General features: G+C 30.5%; 2 protein-coding genes across 2 annotated transcripts; both read right to left on the bottom strand.

The window, feature by feature from the left end:
* Nucleotides 1-5,181: 5,181 nt before the first annotated feature.
* Nucleotides 5,182-6,391, bottom strand: LOC106318868 (protein EXORDIUM-like 2). The gene has a single exon (XM_013757023.1). The coding sequence runs from the start codon at nucleotides 6,322-6,324 to the stop codon at nucleotides 5,410-5,412; it is 915 nt and encodes a 304-aa protein (XP_013612477.1). The 5' UTR covers nucleotides 6,325-6,391; the 3' UTR covers nucleotides 5,182-5,409.
* Nucleotides 6,392-13,754: 7,363 nt separating this feature from the next.
* On the bottom strand, nucleotides 13,755-15,886 carry LOC106325322 (metacaspase-3-like). The gene is made up of 4 exons (XM_013763361.1): nucleotides 15,388-15,886; nucleotides 14,494-14,942; nucleotides 14,118-14,279; nucleotides 13,755-14,042 (listed from the first exon to the last, which is right to left on the bottom strand). Exons 1-4 carry the CDS (start codon nucleotides 15,884-15,886, stop codon nucleotides 13,983-13,985), a joined length of 1,170 nt encoding a protein of 389 aa, XP_013618815.1. The 3' UTR covers nucleotides 13,755-13,982.
* Nucleotides 15,887-16,364: the final 478 nt, after the last annotated feature.

Below are 16,364 nucleotides of genomic sequence, written 5' to 3'. Positions count from 1 at the left end.
TCTGTTTTTCTAAAGAATAGCGATTTTATAGTGGTTAGTCCACCTGTTTAAGGAGTATTATGAAGTTTTACTAAATTAATTGATAAAAAATTAAAACGGTGCTCACGTACCATGAAAGAGAGTTTAATATACATTAATAAAATTATAGAATGTGTTTAAAAATTTTAAAACAACACTAAAGATCATAGGTTTCAGTATATAGAGCATTTACCGAAAAACTCAATATTTTCGAAGGGGGTTAACACATAGATTCTGAGAAACATTCAAAAATATGACAATATTGTTTTAATGCATAGTTGCATTCTGCACTAGCATATGATGAAATTCAAAGAGGTTTAGAACCTTTGTTGTGTCCCTTTTTCTAAAGAATAACGATTTTATAGTGGTTAGTCCACCAATTTAGGGAGTATTATGAAGTTTTATTAAATTAATTGATAAAATTTTAAAACGATGCTCATGTACCATGAAAGAGAGTTTAATATACATTAATAAAAATATAGAATGTATTTAAAAATTTTAAAACAACAGTAAAGATCATAAGCTTCAGTATATAGAGCATTTACCGAAAAACTCAATATTTTCGTAGGGGGTTAACACATAGATTTTGAGAAAAATTCAAATAATATGACAATACTGCTTTAATGCATAGTTGCATCATGCACTAACATATGACGAACGTTAAAGGGGTTTGGAACCTTTGTTGTCTCTGTTTCTCTAGAGAATAGCGGTTTTACAGTGGTTAGTCCACCAATTTAGGGAGTATTATGAAGTTTTACTAAATTAATTGATAAAAAAATTAAAACTATGCTCATGTACCATGAAATAGAGTTTAATATACATTAATACAAATATAAAATGTGTTCAGAAATTTTATAACAACACTAAAGATCATATGCTTTAATATATAGAGCATTCACCGGGAAAAATTCAATATTTTTGTAGGGGTTAACGTGTAGATTTTGAGAAAAACTCAAAAATATGACAATATAGTTTTAATGCATAGTTGCATCCTGCACTAACATATGATGAAAGTCAAAGAGATGTGGAACGTTTGTTGTCCCCGTTTCTCTAGAGAATAACGATTTTGTAGTGGTTAGTCCACCAATTTAAGGAATATTAAGAAGTTTTACTAAATTAATTGATCAAAAATTAAAATGATGCTCATGTACGATGAAAGAGAGTTTAATATACATTAACACAAACGTAGAATGTGTTTAGAAATTTTAAAGCAACACTAAAGATCATAGGCTTCAGTATGTAGCACATTACCGAAAAACTCAATATTTTCGTGGGGGTTAACACATAGATTTTGAGAAAAATTCAAAAATATGACAATATAGTTTTAATGCATAGTTGCATCCTGTTGTCTATGTTTCTCTGGAGAATATCGATTTTATAGTGGTTAATCTACCAATTTAGGTAGTATTATTAAGTTTTAGTAAATTAATTGATAAAAAAATTAAAACGATGCTCATGTACCATGAAAGAGAGTTTAATATACATCAATACAAATATAGAATATGTTTAGAAATTTTAAAACAACACTAATGATCATAGGCTTCAGTATATAGATCATTTACCGAAAAACTCATTATTTTCGTAAGGGTTACACATAGATTTTGAGAAAAATTCAAAAATATGACAATATTGTTTTAATGCATAGTTGCATCCTGCACTAACATATGATGAAATTCAAAGAGTTTTGGAACATTTGTTTTCTCCGTTTCTCTAAAAAATAACTATTTTATATTGGTTAGTCCACCAATTTAGAGAGTATTATGAAGTTTTACTAAATTAATTGATAAAAATATTAAAGCGATGCTCATGTACCATGAAAGAGAGTTTAATATACATTAATACAAATATAGAATGTGTTTAGAAATTTTAAAACAGCACTAAAGATCATATGCTTCAGTATATAGAGCATTTACCTAAAAACTCAATATTTTCGTAGAGGTTAGTTAAGACATAGATTTTGAGAAAATTTCAAAAAATATGAGAATATTGTTTTAATCCATAGTTGTATCATGCACTAACATATGATGAAGGTCAAAGAGGTTTGGAACCTTTGTTGTCTCCGTTTCTCTACAAAATAGCGATTTTATTGTGGTTAGTCCACCAATTTAAGGAGTATTATGAAGTTTTACTAAATTAATTGATCAAAAATTAAAATGACGTCCATTGACGATGAAAGAGAATTTAGTATACATTAACACAAATATAGAATATGTTAAGAAATTTTAAAACAACACTAAAGATCATAGGCTTCGATATATAGAATTTAATACGCACACATCATCTAAAACAGTAATATACTAGATTGAATGGAACATAATATAGAGAAGCCGTTGTATCTTATATATTAAAACAAAAGTCACAACTTTGATTCATGTGTGATTTTTTTAAAAATAGACATAGAAAGTCATGTTACATTTAATCTCTAATCTTATCATTTAAATTTTGGATCTACCAAAAACTTTTATTGGGCTATCAATAATTAGATTTAAACAATAGATGATCCTTATATATTAAAACAGAAGTCACAACCTTGTATGTGTGATATTTTTAAAAATAGACCTAGAAAGTCATGTTACATTTAATCTCTAATCTTATCACTTAAATTTTGGGCCTACCAAAATATTTTATTGGGCTATCAATAATTAGATTTAAACAATAGATGATCCTTATATATTAAAACAGAAGTCACAACCTTGTATGTGTGATATTTTTAAAAATAGACCTAGAAAGTCATGTTACATTTAATCTCTAATCTTATCACTTAAATTTTGGGCCTACCAAAATATTTTATTGGGCTATCAATAATTAAATTTAAACAATAGATGATCCATTAGATTTATAAATAGTATAAATTAAATAAATATAATTTAATGTTGTAATGATATACCTTCATATGTTAATTATTTAAATATTTGTCGATGTTAACTTTTAAAATTATAAAGATTTTTTTTTAAATACCAAAAATCATATTATCTAACAATGATTAATCTTTACTACCTTAAACCAATGAAAAAAAATTTTAAACTATATAGTTTATTTTAAAAATTAAACAAAAACTAAAATTTTAATTATTTACTCGATAATATAAATCTATGAAGTGAAAAGTTTAATTTTAAAAAAAAAATTCTAAATTTGTAAAATGTTACAATATCTTTAAATATGACAATAAAACAATATTTTACTAATCTTTATATATATAGTTACGTTTTTAGTAATGAAATAATAATCCGAAATATATATATAGAAGAAGATACAAATACATGTGAAAGTTTGAAACAATCTATTCAATGGAAAAATATACCATAAACTTATTATGTTTTAAAAATTGATAGACACATATATATTATAATATATACTAATTTAAAATTGAAAACAAAAAAATTATATAAAAATAAATTAAAACAAAAACCCGTGCGGTTGCGCAGATCGAAATCTAGATAATATTAAAAGTTACAAAGTGGCCTTTTGGCATAAAGAACGGAAGTAACGGAGATCTTCACCAAACCCTTTTACCAAAAAAACAAACTTCCCCGAACCCACTGACCATGGTCAGGAAATACCAAATTACTAAATTACTAACCGAATCGGAAACTGTTTAAGCCGATATAAGAGGTTTTACACCTCAACACAATGCTATATAAGAGGTTTTACTCCTTTTTTTTTTTTGTTCAACAAGAGGTTTTACTCCTAAACCCACTGAACATCGTGTTAGAGGTTTAGCATCCTAAACAATGCAACTCTAGTGTTAAAAAAAGGAGGTTTTATTTCCTCGTTTTCTGATCATTTCCTTCTCTCTTTCTTTTCTGATAATTTATTTTTCCTTTATAACATATATAATTCTGTTCTTATATAATTTTTAAGAACTTCGCAATTTCTCCGTATCCTAAACTACATCACATAATATAAATAATTTTGTTCCACAGAAACTCTGACACAATGAATTCTGGTGTTATTACAGACCTTTGTTAACTTAGTTTTAATCATAGTCATACAAATAATGCGGGATCTGTAATAGCAAACACAATTACGAGGAAGTATTTTAAGCACACCATGGCTGACATAAGAAAAAAAGTAGGAAGAAACGAGTATTTTATTAAGCAGTCGATTTGGTCTCTCTGGCCCCAGCATCACCGAGAGCAACTTATATTTTATACTCATCTTTCTTTGTAGTGTTATCTACTTTTATCATCGAATTTAATATAAACAATAAAATTAAGATTTTTAACGTTAAAACCCCTCAATTATGTCTGTTTTGGGTAAAAACCCCCAAACTAAGTATTTAACGTAAAAGCCCCTAAACTAATTTTATCTAATGAAGTAAACCCTAACAGGTCATAATTACCAATACCAATTCTTTATATAATTTTTGTTATATTTTCTCGGTTTTTACATTTTTAATTTATACATATATAATGTTGATGTTAAAACACATCAAACTCATATATTTACAAAAAAAATTAAAAATGCTAATTTTGAAAATTTAAGTTACTAATTTTTAGATAATATTATAAAATTGATTTTTTTATATTTTTAGTGGTAAAACCCCTCAACTATGTTTACTTAATGTAGAAACCCCTAAACTAAATATTTTCTTCCCTAACTTCCGGATCAGACATATTCCAAGAGCATAAAATACTATGGCGGACAAGCTTGCAAGTGGTGCGAGGAGTTCTCCTTCAGCTATGTTATATGTCGATTCAATACTTTCGGTTTGGCTTTCTGAATCGCGCGGTCCAATTACTTAGTTCTCGTTTATGTTGTCAAAAAAAGTTACTAATTTTTAAATAATATTATAAAATTTTGATTTTTAAAAAAAAAAAAATTTAGTGGTAAAACCTTTCAACTATGTTTACTTAATGTAGAAACCCCTAAATTAAAGATTTACTGGTAGAAATGGTAATTATGACCTGCTATGGTTTAATTCATTAAATAACTTAGTCTAGGGGTTTTTTCATTAAATACTTAGTTTGAGAGTTTTTACCCAAAACAAACTTAACCGAGGGGTTTTAACATTAAAAATCCATAAAATTATGATTATCTTATACTACCCCATAAATATAAAAGCTAGATTCCTTTAAATGTATAAAATTTGTATTATAAGCTTCAATCATTATAGTTCATTATGTTAAATAAGTGCATTATTAACTTTTTTAAAAAAAGCAGTAGAAACAAAATCATTTTATTTTATACTATTCATATATCTTGACATTCAAGAAACATAATTTACACGTCATAACAAAACGACAAAAGCAAAGACTCTTTTATCCACAGTCCAAACCCGAAAGCATATATTATACAAGCGCGAGTTACAACTTGTTTTGACTATAGATGTCATCTAGATCTCCTCATTTCTTCCAGAACATGACACGTGTCATACTCACGTCCCTTGGATCAAACCAGAGTCTTGCAAGTTGAGGTCTGTGGATCCCACATCGCCGGCAAGAGATATTTCCTCCCGGCGAGTCCACGAGCGTTGTAACTAGACCCGGTAGTTTTGTCAACCAGCACTAGACCCGCGTAACCCGGGTAAGAACCCGACCCGAACATGCCGGTACAAGCGGAGACAGCTTCAAGTGGAGCAGTTGGTGGGCCCTGGTAATACCCGTTCTTAAACGGATTCGTGACGGTGTTAGCTAGAAGCGTAGCAAGGTTTATAATCATCCCGTCAACTCCGACGTCACCGTTGGGGGAAACTAACGGCGGCCCTTGTGGGCCGTAAATGGGCTGGTGAAACGGCCACGCGCAGTATCCCGGACACATCGTCTCGGCGTTTCCGACCCAGACGTAAGCCGCGCCGTTAGCCGCGCGGCGCGAAGTCGAGACGGACGATCCGTGGGACCCGCACCGGTTCATACAGAACCCCTCGACGGAAACGTCTTTCGCCGTTAAAACGACGGTTATCGAACGGAGACCGCCGTTAAGTTTGGTGGATAGAGCACGGAGGTTAGGATTCTTGAGAGATTTTCCGAGGGGGTAGTTCTCGAGGAGGAGCTGTTTCCCGACGACGAGAGTCGAAGCTCCGCCTTTGTATTTCTCCGTCGTCTTCCACCACGACGCGACGGAGGGAGCGGCGGAGGTTGCGGCTTCTTTGGAGTTGAGCGAGCGGATGAAGTCGACGATCACGGACCGTTGGGTGGGAGTGAACTTCCCGTACCAAACAAGATTGACGTTGATGTTTCCTTTCAAGAGAGCGCCGTTGTGGTATTTCAGAACAAGCGGCTGCTCCTTGACCAACGCGGCGGAGGAGATACCGGCGAGGGCGGTGAGGACGGTGAGGAAAAAGGCAAAACGGTAATTATAAGCCATTGAGAAGTTGGATATTGTAAGAGAGAGAACAGAGGTTTTGTTTGAGGTTTATAGAATGAAGTGTGATACGGAGGTATTTATACCAATGTAGACGAGTGAGGCAGCTGTTGTAGCATAGATGTCACTGTCCGAAAATGCCACGTGGAGAGATTTGAATGGAAGATAGTGGTCTTCGACAGCCTGGAAGGTGCTTCAAATGTGACGTGGTAGTCTCCATAACGTGTATTAAATTTAAGTGATGCTTTTTGTTATTAGTCTCTTATTTTATAGAAGTTTTAAACTTAACCTAGATCTCGATCCGTGCAACCGCGCTGATTTTTATTTTCATTTATTTTTATATAAATATTTTGTTTTTAATTCTAAATTGATATATATTATAATATATATGTGTCTATCAATTTTTAAAACATAACAAATTTACGGTATATTTTTCATTGAATAGATTGTTTCAAACTTTCACATGTATTTGTATCTTCTTCTATATATATATTTTCATATTATTATTTCGTTATTAAAATCGTAACAATATATATAAAAATTGGTAAAATATTGTTTTGTTGTCATATTCAAAGATATTGTAACATTTCACAAAATTAGAAAGTTTTTAAGAAATTAAACTTTTCGCTTCATAGATTTATATTATCGAGTAAATAATTAAACATTTAGTTTTTGTTTAATTTTTAAAATAAACTATATAGTTTAAAATTTGTTTTCATTGGTTCAAGATAGTAAAAATTAATCATTATTAGATAATATGATTTATTAAAAAAAAGCTTTATAAATTTAAAAGTTAACATCGACAAATATTTAAATAATTAACATATGAAGGTATAGTATTACAACATTAAATTATATCTATTTAAATTATATTATCTATAAATCCAATAGATTATCTATTGTTTAAATCCAATTATTGATAGCCCAATAAAAAAATTTGTTACGCCCAAAATTTAAATGATAAGATTAGAGATTAAATGTAACATGACTTTCTAGAAATAGATCCATTAATTAAATCCATTTTTAAAAAAATCACACATGAATCAAGGTTGTGACTTCTGTTTTAATATATAAGATCTTACACCATGCGGAGAGACATGCTCGTCCATGCGCATTTGCATAAAGTTATAATGAATATAGACAATGTAATACAATTAAATATGTAAATATATATACATATATGAATCTTGAAAAATAAATTAAATTGGATAGGTACATTTCATAGTTTTTAATTTTCTATGTTCGAGCTGTCATAGACTCAAAAGTCATAGCTATTAAAACTTTTTTTGAAGTTTATGAATACAAACCGAGTATAGTTTTAATGCAAAAGCCCATTCTAAATTCAAATGCAAGGAACTTAGTATAAAATACAGCTAGCTCAAAAACTAGTATTAAAAGGTGGCTATAAATTACATCAACTAGTTGTTTTAAAAAGTGGATGTAGCTTATCTGATTTTGATACATACATTCATTCAACTTCTATATAGTCAAAAACCAGAGTTTAGATCATGAACTCCTCTGTTCAAAAATACAAAGATCATGAACTCCTTGTATAAATCAATAGAATTGTGTTGACGAAAAAAAGGTATAAGAAATGGATAAAAACTAAAACTTCTATTTTAAAAATTGCAAAAAAATTATATATCATTCTGTTATTTAACCAGCATCAGTCTCGTCCACCCTTACCTTTCTATATAATAGTGTTAAGTACAAATGAATTAAAATGAACGAATTCGTAAATTATTCACTGGTTTTTCTTTAAGCAAATCATATGCCAACAATTTCTTATGGATCAGCAGCCAACAAACTAAGTTTAATATCACTATTAAAAGCTTTAGCTATTTTTTCAGTATAATGGCATCATTTTTTTGGTACAAGTATAATGACATCATGGGTCATGGTTTGTATTGGTTCCGAAATTTCAAAGGCTAAAGAAAGAATGGCCGCTTTGTTAAAATGGAAATATTATAAACATGATAATTTGAATCTTCAAATCTGAAATTCTGTCAAAAAATGTTTAAAGAAAATATTCAGCTTAAAGTATAGGTTCCATCGACTTGACCCAAAGACGGGCTTTACGATCTTATACGCAGCAAATACATAGACACCATACTTGTTTGGCTGTACTAGAAAAAGAAGTCATTACGCGTTTCAAAGCCTAGTCAATAATCAAAAAGATTAAATCAACTTTTTATTAAAAACAAATGATCTTTAGTTCTGTATTATTTAGGGGAGGTTCCTTTGGATTTAAAGGGCGCCACTGAATTCAAGAAAGTGACAAGGGATCTGATACCGTGTGGTGATCGTTTTACTTGGGGGAGGTCCCTCCACACGGCTCTACCTCTGGTTTCTGCGGGGACCACCACACGAGCCATACGTATTTACCTACGCACAGTGTATAAAATACTATACATTTGTACAATTATATAGAAAAAATACTATACATTTGTACAATTATATAGACTTATAAATAGTTTACGTGCACAAGAAAAATACGGTGCACTTGAGTAAATTAGTCGCGTAGCTGGGGAAAGAAGATGTTAGATACGCCTTCACGATGAGTACTGAATCACGCCCTTATTTACAGTCCATTATTGGCCTTTTACATCATTTTCTTTGGCGTTATCTACTTGTCAGTACTCAAGAGTAACACAGGGTTAATATGATTCGAGGCAATCCACTTATTAGATCTGCTGGGTGCTACCTCTACGATTTATTTTGACACGTTTAAAATTTTACTCCTGCTGTATGTGAAAAATGAATAGTAAACTGTAGAAGCAACGAATATCAAGACTCCATGAGTTAAATTTTCCTTTGTCGTATATACATAGTGGGACTCATAGGATCATGACCACACTTTAATCATCATTTTGTTCTTTCTTCTTCTGATGTCACCATTTGGATTTTTAGCTAGGCTTATTTCTATTTTAATTGAGTCGAGTGAAAATATCACATACAAGTTAAATTTTGATTAATGATCACAGTTTTCATGGCGTTATAAGAAATATTTGAGCGTTTTTAGCAATTTAATTTGCAGGTACAAAAAAGTTGAGCTTAATATATCATAGTCAAACGATTTTTTTGGCCGACATGCGGTCCAAATTTACAAGGACCAGTACATTTTTTAACCTCATCATCTCAAGACATCCTGTTTATGTCGCTGGATAAGATAAAAAAACATCGAACCTATAAACCGGTGTCACGAGTTTTAGATATAATTTCACAGTATTACAATATTTTCAAAAAAGGTTAACGAGGAGTGAATGAAAATCACACCACATTTACGACAAAACTATTAGTAGAATGGAAAACAAGAACGAAATATCTAATCAATCTAATCAAAGAAGTAAAGGAAAAAGGAAAAAAATAAATAAGTGAAAAGGTGTAAAAGAGAAGGCAAAGGAGTCTCACGTGCGGATGGGAGATTGAGTAGTCGGCACGGAAAGCCACACACAAAAAATAAACGGTGAAACATATCGTGCAACGTCATTCTTTCGAACACGATCTTGTGTTGTACGTGTACTATTTTCCGAGATATTGATGTTGTCCTAATTATTTTTATATCAGCTTCTCCGAGACATCTCTCAGTAGGGCGTCTCTGTTTCTGGACGTGACGTCGTGACCTATACCATACACACTCATTTATTGCAATTGATATACATTGTCAAATCTACAACAAAGTTAAGGAGTTCAACTTTCATGAATTTGGAAAATAATTTGACCCGTAACGTAGCCTACTAGGCCACTAGTTGCTAGATCATAAATAAAACGAGTTTGTTAGTTAATATTGATGTCTACCTGGTGCATATAAGCAAAGCTAATTCGATTTTAGTTTTTAATAAGGGACCATGCATGCCGTGCATATGGGGAATTAGTCAACAAAGTTGGCCGACTTGATCTGTAATTATTGTTATTTATTTTACATGATTCTACAAAAAATTTACAAGTGTTAAAAACGCACATTCCCCTCTAGTTCCTAACTTTTGACTTTAGGGGAGGGAGTTTTGTTGGTCGACCGACCCACTTTCCCTAATCGTGTCTTTTAATATTTTCCTTTTATTCTTTACGTAATAGAAAAAAATCCAATTGTATAACATGATCAGTATCATCAAATGCAGTGAAGGTTTTACGGAACGAACCATAACAAAGTATACGTATATAGTGATGTTAAAACTAGGTATTTGACTTTTGTTGACACAAACCTATTAAATTACACATTATGGCTAACCTATATATGATTTTTTTGTATTAAAGAGTATATATTTTGATTAATTATGGGTATTAATTTTGTGACATGCAATAAGGAGTAAGGTATAGTATGTCTTATAAAACATGGATTTGTTTTGTTTATGAAGTCGATCGAGTAATAATATCCCATAATATTTAGATGAACTAATAGTATAATTTATTGGACTAAAATTCATGGTCAGTTTTTTTTTGGTCAACATTCGTGGTAAGTGTTATGTTTACGTATATATGCCAACTGGGGAAATCAATTATTTACTTGCTTCATACGTTAATGGCATGCTCAATAGTGAAAAATTACAAAGCAATAATTAAACATTATTGTTTCATAACTGAATTTGGATTTATATGAACAATTTCAAACGATTGTGAAAGTCCTTAACATTTTTTGTCTTTCATATCACTCACCTGACAGCCTCAGCTTATTTGGATGTAGCGGATATTATAAGTAACCTAACAAATTATAAAATCAATTTTTCGTTTTTTTGTAAAATGAAATTCAATGTAGCATATAAGAAAACATGGACCATCCGACTCGTATTAATTCTAGATAAACTCACGTACTCTTAGTCTCTTACCCATCAAAATTCAAACCAAACGATCTTCTCGGGCATCTTATTACGGAAATAATCCAAACATAGCTAAACGCACGTAACCATGGTGAATATATATTATACTGTGGTGTGTTTTACGCACACAAGGATTTAAAGTTTTAAACCAAACAGAAAAAAAAAACAAGAATATAACATATTTATTATATTATAAAAATCTAGTGACAGTATTGTCGTGGTATCATTACGATATGGGTCTATCCGTCTATACCTGCATAATAAAGTCCTATGGAGAAGAAAATAATTAACAACCAACAAAGTTATCAAGTTAATATATTTAATAATAGATATGCTAATTTTTTAATAATCAATCAGATATTGTTACGAACATAGAGGTTATCCTGCCGTGGATCGACCGACCAGTTTTTCGTGTTGATTTGGTCACTAGACCAACCCCTTACACACTACATGTACTAGTCTTAGTATACGACCATTCTTAATTAGCATGTATTATACGTTATCCCCAAGACTAAGAGTCAACCAGTAAAAAAAGAAAAAAAAAAAAAAAAAATCCACTTTCCTGGAATCTTCCCTATCCTTTGCGACGTAATTTACAAAAGTTAGGCGATAGTTCGATTAAAAGAAAGCAATCCATTGTCTAGCGTGCGTCTAATTCATGTCTACAGATATAACAGATATCGAGAGGTTCAATACTATGCCAGTCTATTAAAAAGAAAGAGAGAGAAGTTGGCACATAATGGGCCTAGTATCCTGAAGCTCATAACTATTAGATTCTTCTCTATACATCTTCTTTTCGTATTCAATTAATATAAGTGAATCAGTGATTCCCTTGTATATTACTAAGTAGGTGATTCACCGGTATAAATATTTCTAAAGTAAATATACTATAATAATTGATTATTATTTATTTTTAATTTTAAATTAATTTGTATGCATCATTTATATTATTAATATTATATTACTTTAGTTATACATATGATTTTATATATGTTATACCTAATCGGTTTTGTTATTTTTACGGTCAATTTAGTTATCATTTGGGTAAATTGGATTGCATCTATATGTATTCAACTATAACATTTTTTGTTCTAAATATATTAAAATTTTGATTAATTTCTTATTTGCATTTATGTGGTTGTTGTATTAGATATGTGAATATATTTTATGAAGATTATGTATAAATTAAGATATATTGTGCTTAGAATGAAATAAAAAATAAACTAAAATGTCTGATTCCAAATTACATAAATTAATATAATGATAATATTCTGAAGCCTCATGCATATATATAAATTTTATAAAAAAAACTAAATTGTAACAGTTGGTTAGTATTTTATTTTCATTTTAATACATTTTGAGTTGTCCTATGATTTATATTTATAAAATAAATTACTATTCTTATAATATTATATATTCTTATAGTAGTTAAATCTTTGATTTTAGATATAAGTTGGATTAGTCGAGTCACTCATGTTGTGAGTATATTGAGTTACATATATTCTTTCAAATTCAAAATGAAGTATAATTATTTTTTATTATAATTAAATCAAGTCAAATCAATTTTGTTTATCGTTGAAATGTCCATATATTTTTCATAATATTTATCAAATAATATATTGATTTTTTTAAAAAAATATTAGAAAAATAAAGCGGTGATCAATAGAAAGTTACATGCATAAGTAGCTAATACATTTTAGGAAGCTTATGAACCTATATCAATATTTACAATAATTAAAATATTTTATAAATTCTAAATAACTTTATGCATTTGATTTATTGAATGAAAACTGAAATTTATTTTAAATAATCTTAAAAATGAGAATTCAGATTTGCTTTGGTATTTTGACTTTGGTTCTATTAAGTTCCACAAACATAAAAACATAAAATTTAAAAACAAATTTAATATTAAAAAAATATAACTTTAATAATTATATAATATAATATATCTACCCCATTAAGCTATTTTGTAACTATTTGATCAAAAGATGTTTATTTTAAAATTTTATTTTTAGTTTTTAATATCTCTTAAAAATAAGCAGTAAACAAAAATGATTGTATTTGAAAATAATAATTTATCGATATTTTTTTGCTGTAATTGAAAGATATTATAGTCAACTAAACATATGAAAAATAAATAAAACATTTCAATAATGCTAATTATAAACTATTTTTAGTCAATTAAACATATATCAGTTTATGTTACTTAATTATTTTATGTAATCATCTAAGAAAACATATAGATATATAAAAATATTTCTATTAGTTTTTTTGTATTGTTTAAAATTATGTTTAAAAGAAATAATATTTTTTTTCTAATATTAAGATTATCTGTAGAAATTGTTTTTAATAAAATCACATTATATAAAAATTGATATTTTTCATCTAAGAAAATATAGATATATAGAAAGTATTTTATTACTTCAAAACTATATTTTATGTTATTTAAAAATATTTTTAAATGTAGTATTACTATTTTGTGAATTTTTGTTTTTTTATGAAATCATATTATATATACATATAATTTCTTTTTTTTTTTACTTTATAAAATTTTCCTTTATTATATTTATATGTTTTTTGGAAAATTTTAAAAAGGAAACTAAATAAAAAAATAAATAATAATATTTTAAATATAATATTTTTAATTCATTAAGAGTAACCATCACGAGAGTGAACGTGAGAACGACACATAGGAAACTGACTTCTCAAATAATATTATAGATATCATAGCTTCATAATACAAAGAAGAGGTTTTTGAAGCTTTCACAAGTTTGCTTCAGAGAGGTCGGTGTACATGTGGACAATGTTCCGAGTTATTTGCAGATTATGAGATTTGTATTTTTGCCTTCAGAGCGCAAACTTTGTCGCGTATATGTTGAATTTCTCTGATGATGTTAGTAGTGGCTCCTGCAAGCAAAGGAAAAAATGTTCAGTCATTCACAACAATGCAAGTTTGTGAGTGATACAAGTTTAATCACATACCGAGGACTCATCGGAGTCTGTGTAGGTGAGTCGAGACTGGGCCTCGAGTATCGCAGAACACATAAGGTTAAGCAGCTGACCATACGTGGGTGCTGGTCCAGCTGTTTTCACCGCGTTTATGAAGCTATAAGTCATGGCTCCTGCGTTCTTTCCCGTGAACACCTACAACAAGGACAATGATCTAGTTAACAATATATAGATGGAACCAGAGGTCGTTAACTCAAATGAAAAAGATCCTAGCTATTGTGCTAGAGGGTTTTGGACCTAGGGGGTTACGTGATTCAGTCCCGATCTTTTGGTATTCAAAAAAAATATATATATACAGAGATGTATATATAGTATTATGATATGATGTTATAAGTCTTTGAAAACGTACAGGAGTGTAACCACTGGCTTCATCATCATCACAAGCACTGAAACAGAAAGCTCCTCCACCATCTGTTCCTTTGTAAATTCTCCCTAATCCTTGATACTCCCAATCATAAGAACCATTCCTCTCCATCCTACAAACGAAGGGTAAATCAAGGACAGTCCCACTGTTACATGCGTCTATCACAGCGTGAAGCTTAGCTCCATGGACTAATGGCCTCACGAGTATCTCGTTAATCTCGTCATCGATTATTTTTCCTTCTGTCTCATGGTCTAAAGGGATCAAGGCTTCATCTTGACCGTCGATTTCATCTCCATCGTAGTCTTTCTGCTGAGCTCCATGACCAGAGTAGTGGAAGAAAAGTGAGTCTCTTGCTTTGTTTCCTTCAACTAACCATCTCATTGCCTTTCTCATGTTTCTTTTAGTTGGTATTTTCTGCGGACAGGCTTCATCTTCTGCAACAACAGCAAACACTCATCAGTGCCCGTTTAAGTAGGGGACAAGGGGTGCAACCATTGGAGCATCTTAATAGTTAAAGGTCCAATTTTTTTATAAATATATATTTTATACAAAAATATAATGAAAGAACCTAAAAACTATTTTATTTGATAGTTAAGAGAGTTTAGCTATTTTATAAAGATATATTTTTATACACAAAATAATGAAAAAGACCTCACAAAACTATTTTCTGTGAATGTATTTTTTTCATCACCAATATTATAAAAAGAATTGTTTATAAAAAAAATTAAAATTATTATAAATTTAAACAAATTTCGGGTCTAAACTTTTATCTTTTGTTTAAGGGTCTATAAAGTTATTGAGTTGGTCGTCCTCAGACTTATCATCATGAACTTTTTGGGAAATAAAAGTGGATTTAGGAAAGTGAAAAAAGAAAAGAACCTGTGAGCATGAGAATAGATTCAACAGGGAAACCCATATGCTGAACCAAGAAACATCTCATGGACTTTGCATCACTAATGCAACCTTTCAAGCTATAGCTTTTCCCTCTATAGTTCACGCCGCATAGAACCGCTCTCTTCTTCCCAAACGGCGAGGGAAGTGCCTCTAGCAGCCTAGGCGGTGGTGGTGGTGACAGTTGGGCCATCATCATCTGTGGTGGTGGCAGTTGAACCATCATCTGTGGTGGTGACCGTTGAGCCACCATCATCTGTGGTGGTGACCTTTGAGCCATCATCATCTGTGGCGGTTGTTGTTGTTGTTGATATTGTCTACGTAGCTGTTGAAGCCCATAAATCATGCGGTGCGCACCGCGCAGTGCATCAACGAGCGAATGGAGCTGCGTTACGGTATGGCAAGTTGAGCATTGGATAGCACCGGCGCCCGGTGGAGCCCACATCCATCTACCGCAACGGCATCGTACTTCTCTTTGGCTAGACATGAGTTGAGGTTTTGTTTTTGTGTTTAATTTATTACATCAAATGCACTCAAATGATGAGGTTTTATAGGAAGATTACAACGTTGTTGTATATATTCGCATTGAAAATAAGAAATGTAGAACGTGTATTTGTCCACGTAATAATATATTCAATTACGCTACCACATGTTACGTGAATAAATTCGGAAACAGTGTTTGGAAAAAATCAAACGGAATATGATTCTCTCAAAGAAAAAAATTATCGGACTGATCTCTATCCCATATATACAATCAATATCGCTTCCTTGTGAATTTGCTTGCAAGTTGATTCTATTTTCACTTTTTCATTTTGAAAATTGATTAATCTACACGCATAATATACCAAAGTCATATAAATGTACGACATGTCCCCATATATATATTCTTTTCGAAAATAGAAAAGGGAGTGCAACAAAGTCAAGTCGAGAACACTAGCTGAATCATTTGAATAGAATGGTTGGTG

The sequence above is a fragment of the Brassica oleracea genome, chromosome C2 (assembly GCF_000695525.1).
Source record: "Brassica oleracea var. oleracea cultivar TO1000 chromosome C2, BOL, whole genome shotgun sequence".
Lineage (NCBI taxonomy): Eukaryota > Viridiplantae > Streptophyta > Magnoliopsida > Brassicales > Brassicaceae > Brassica > Brassica oleracea.
Note: the sequence above shows the minus strand (reverse complement) of the source record. Positions and strands in the feature narration are given on the sequence as shown.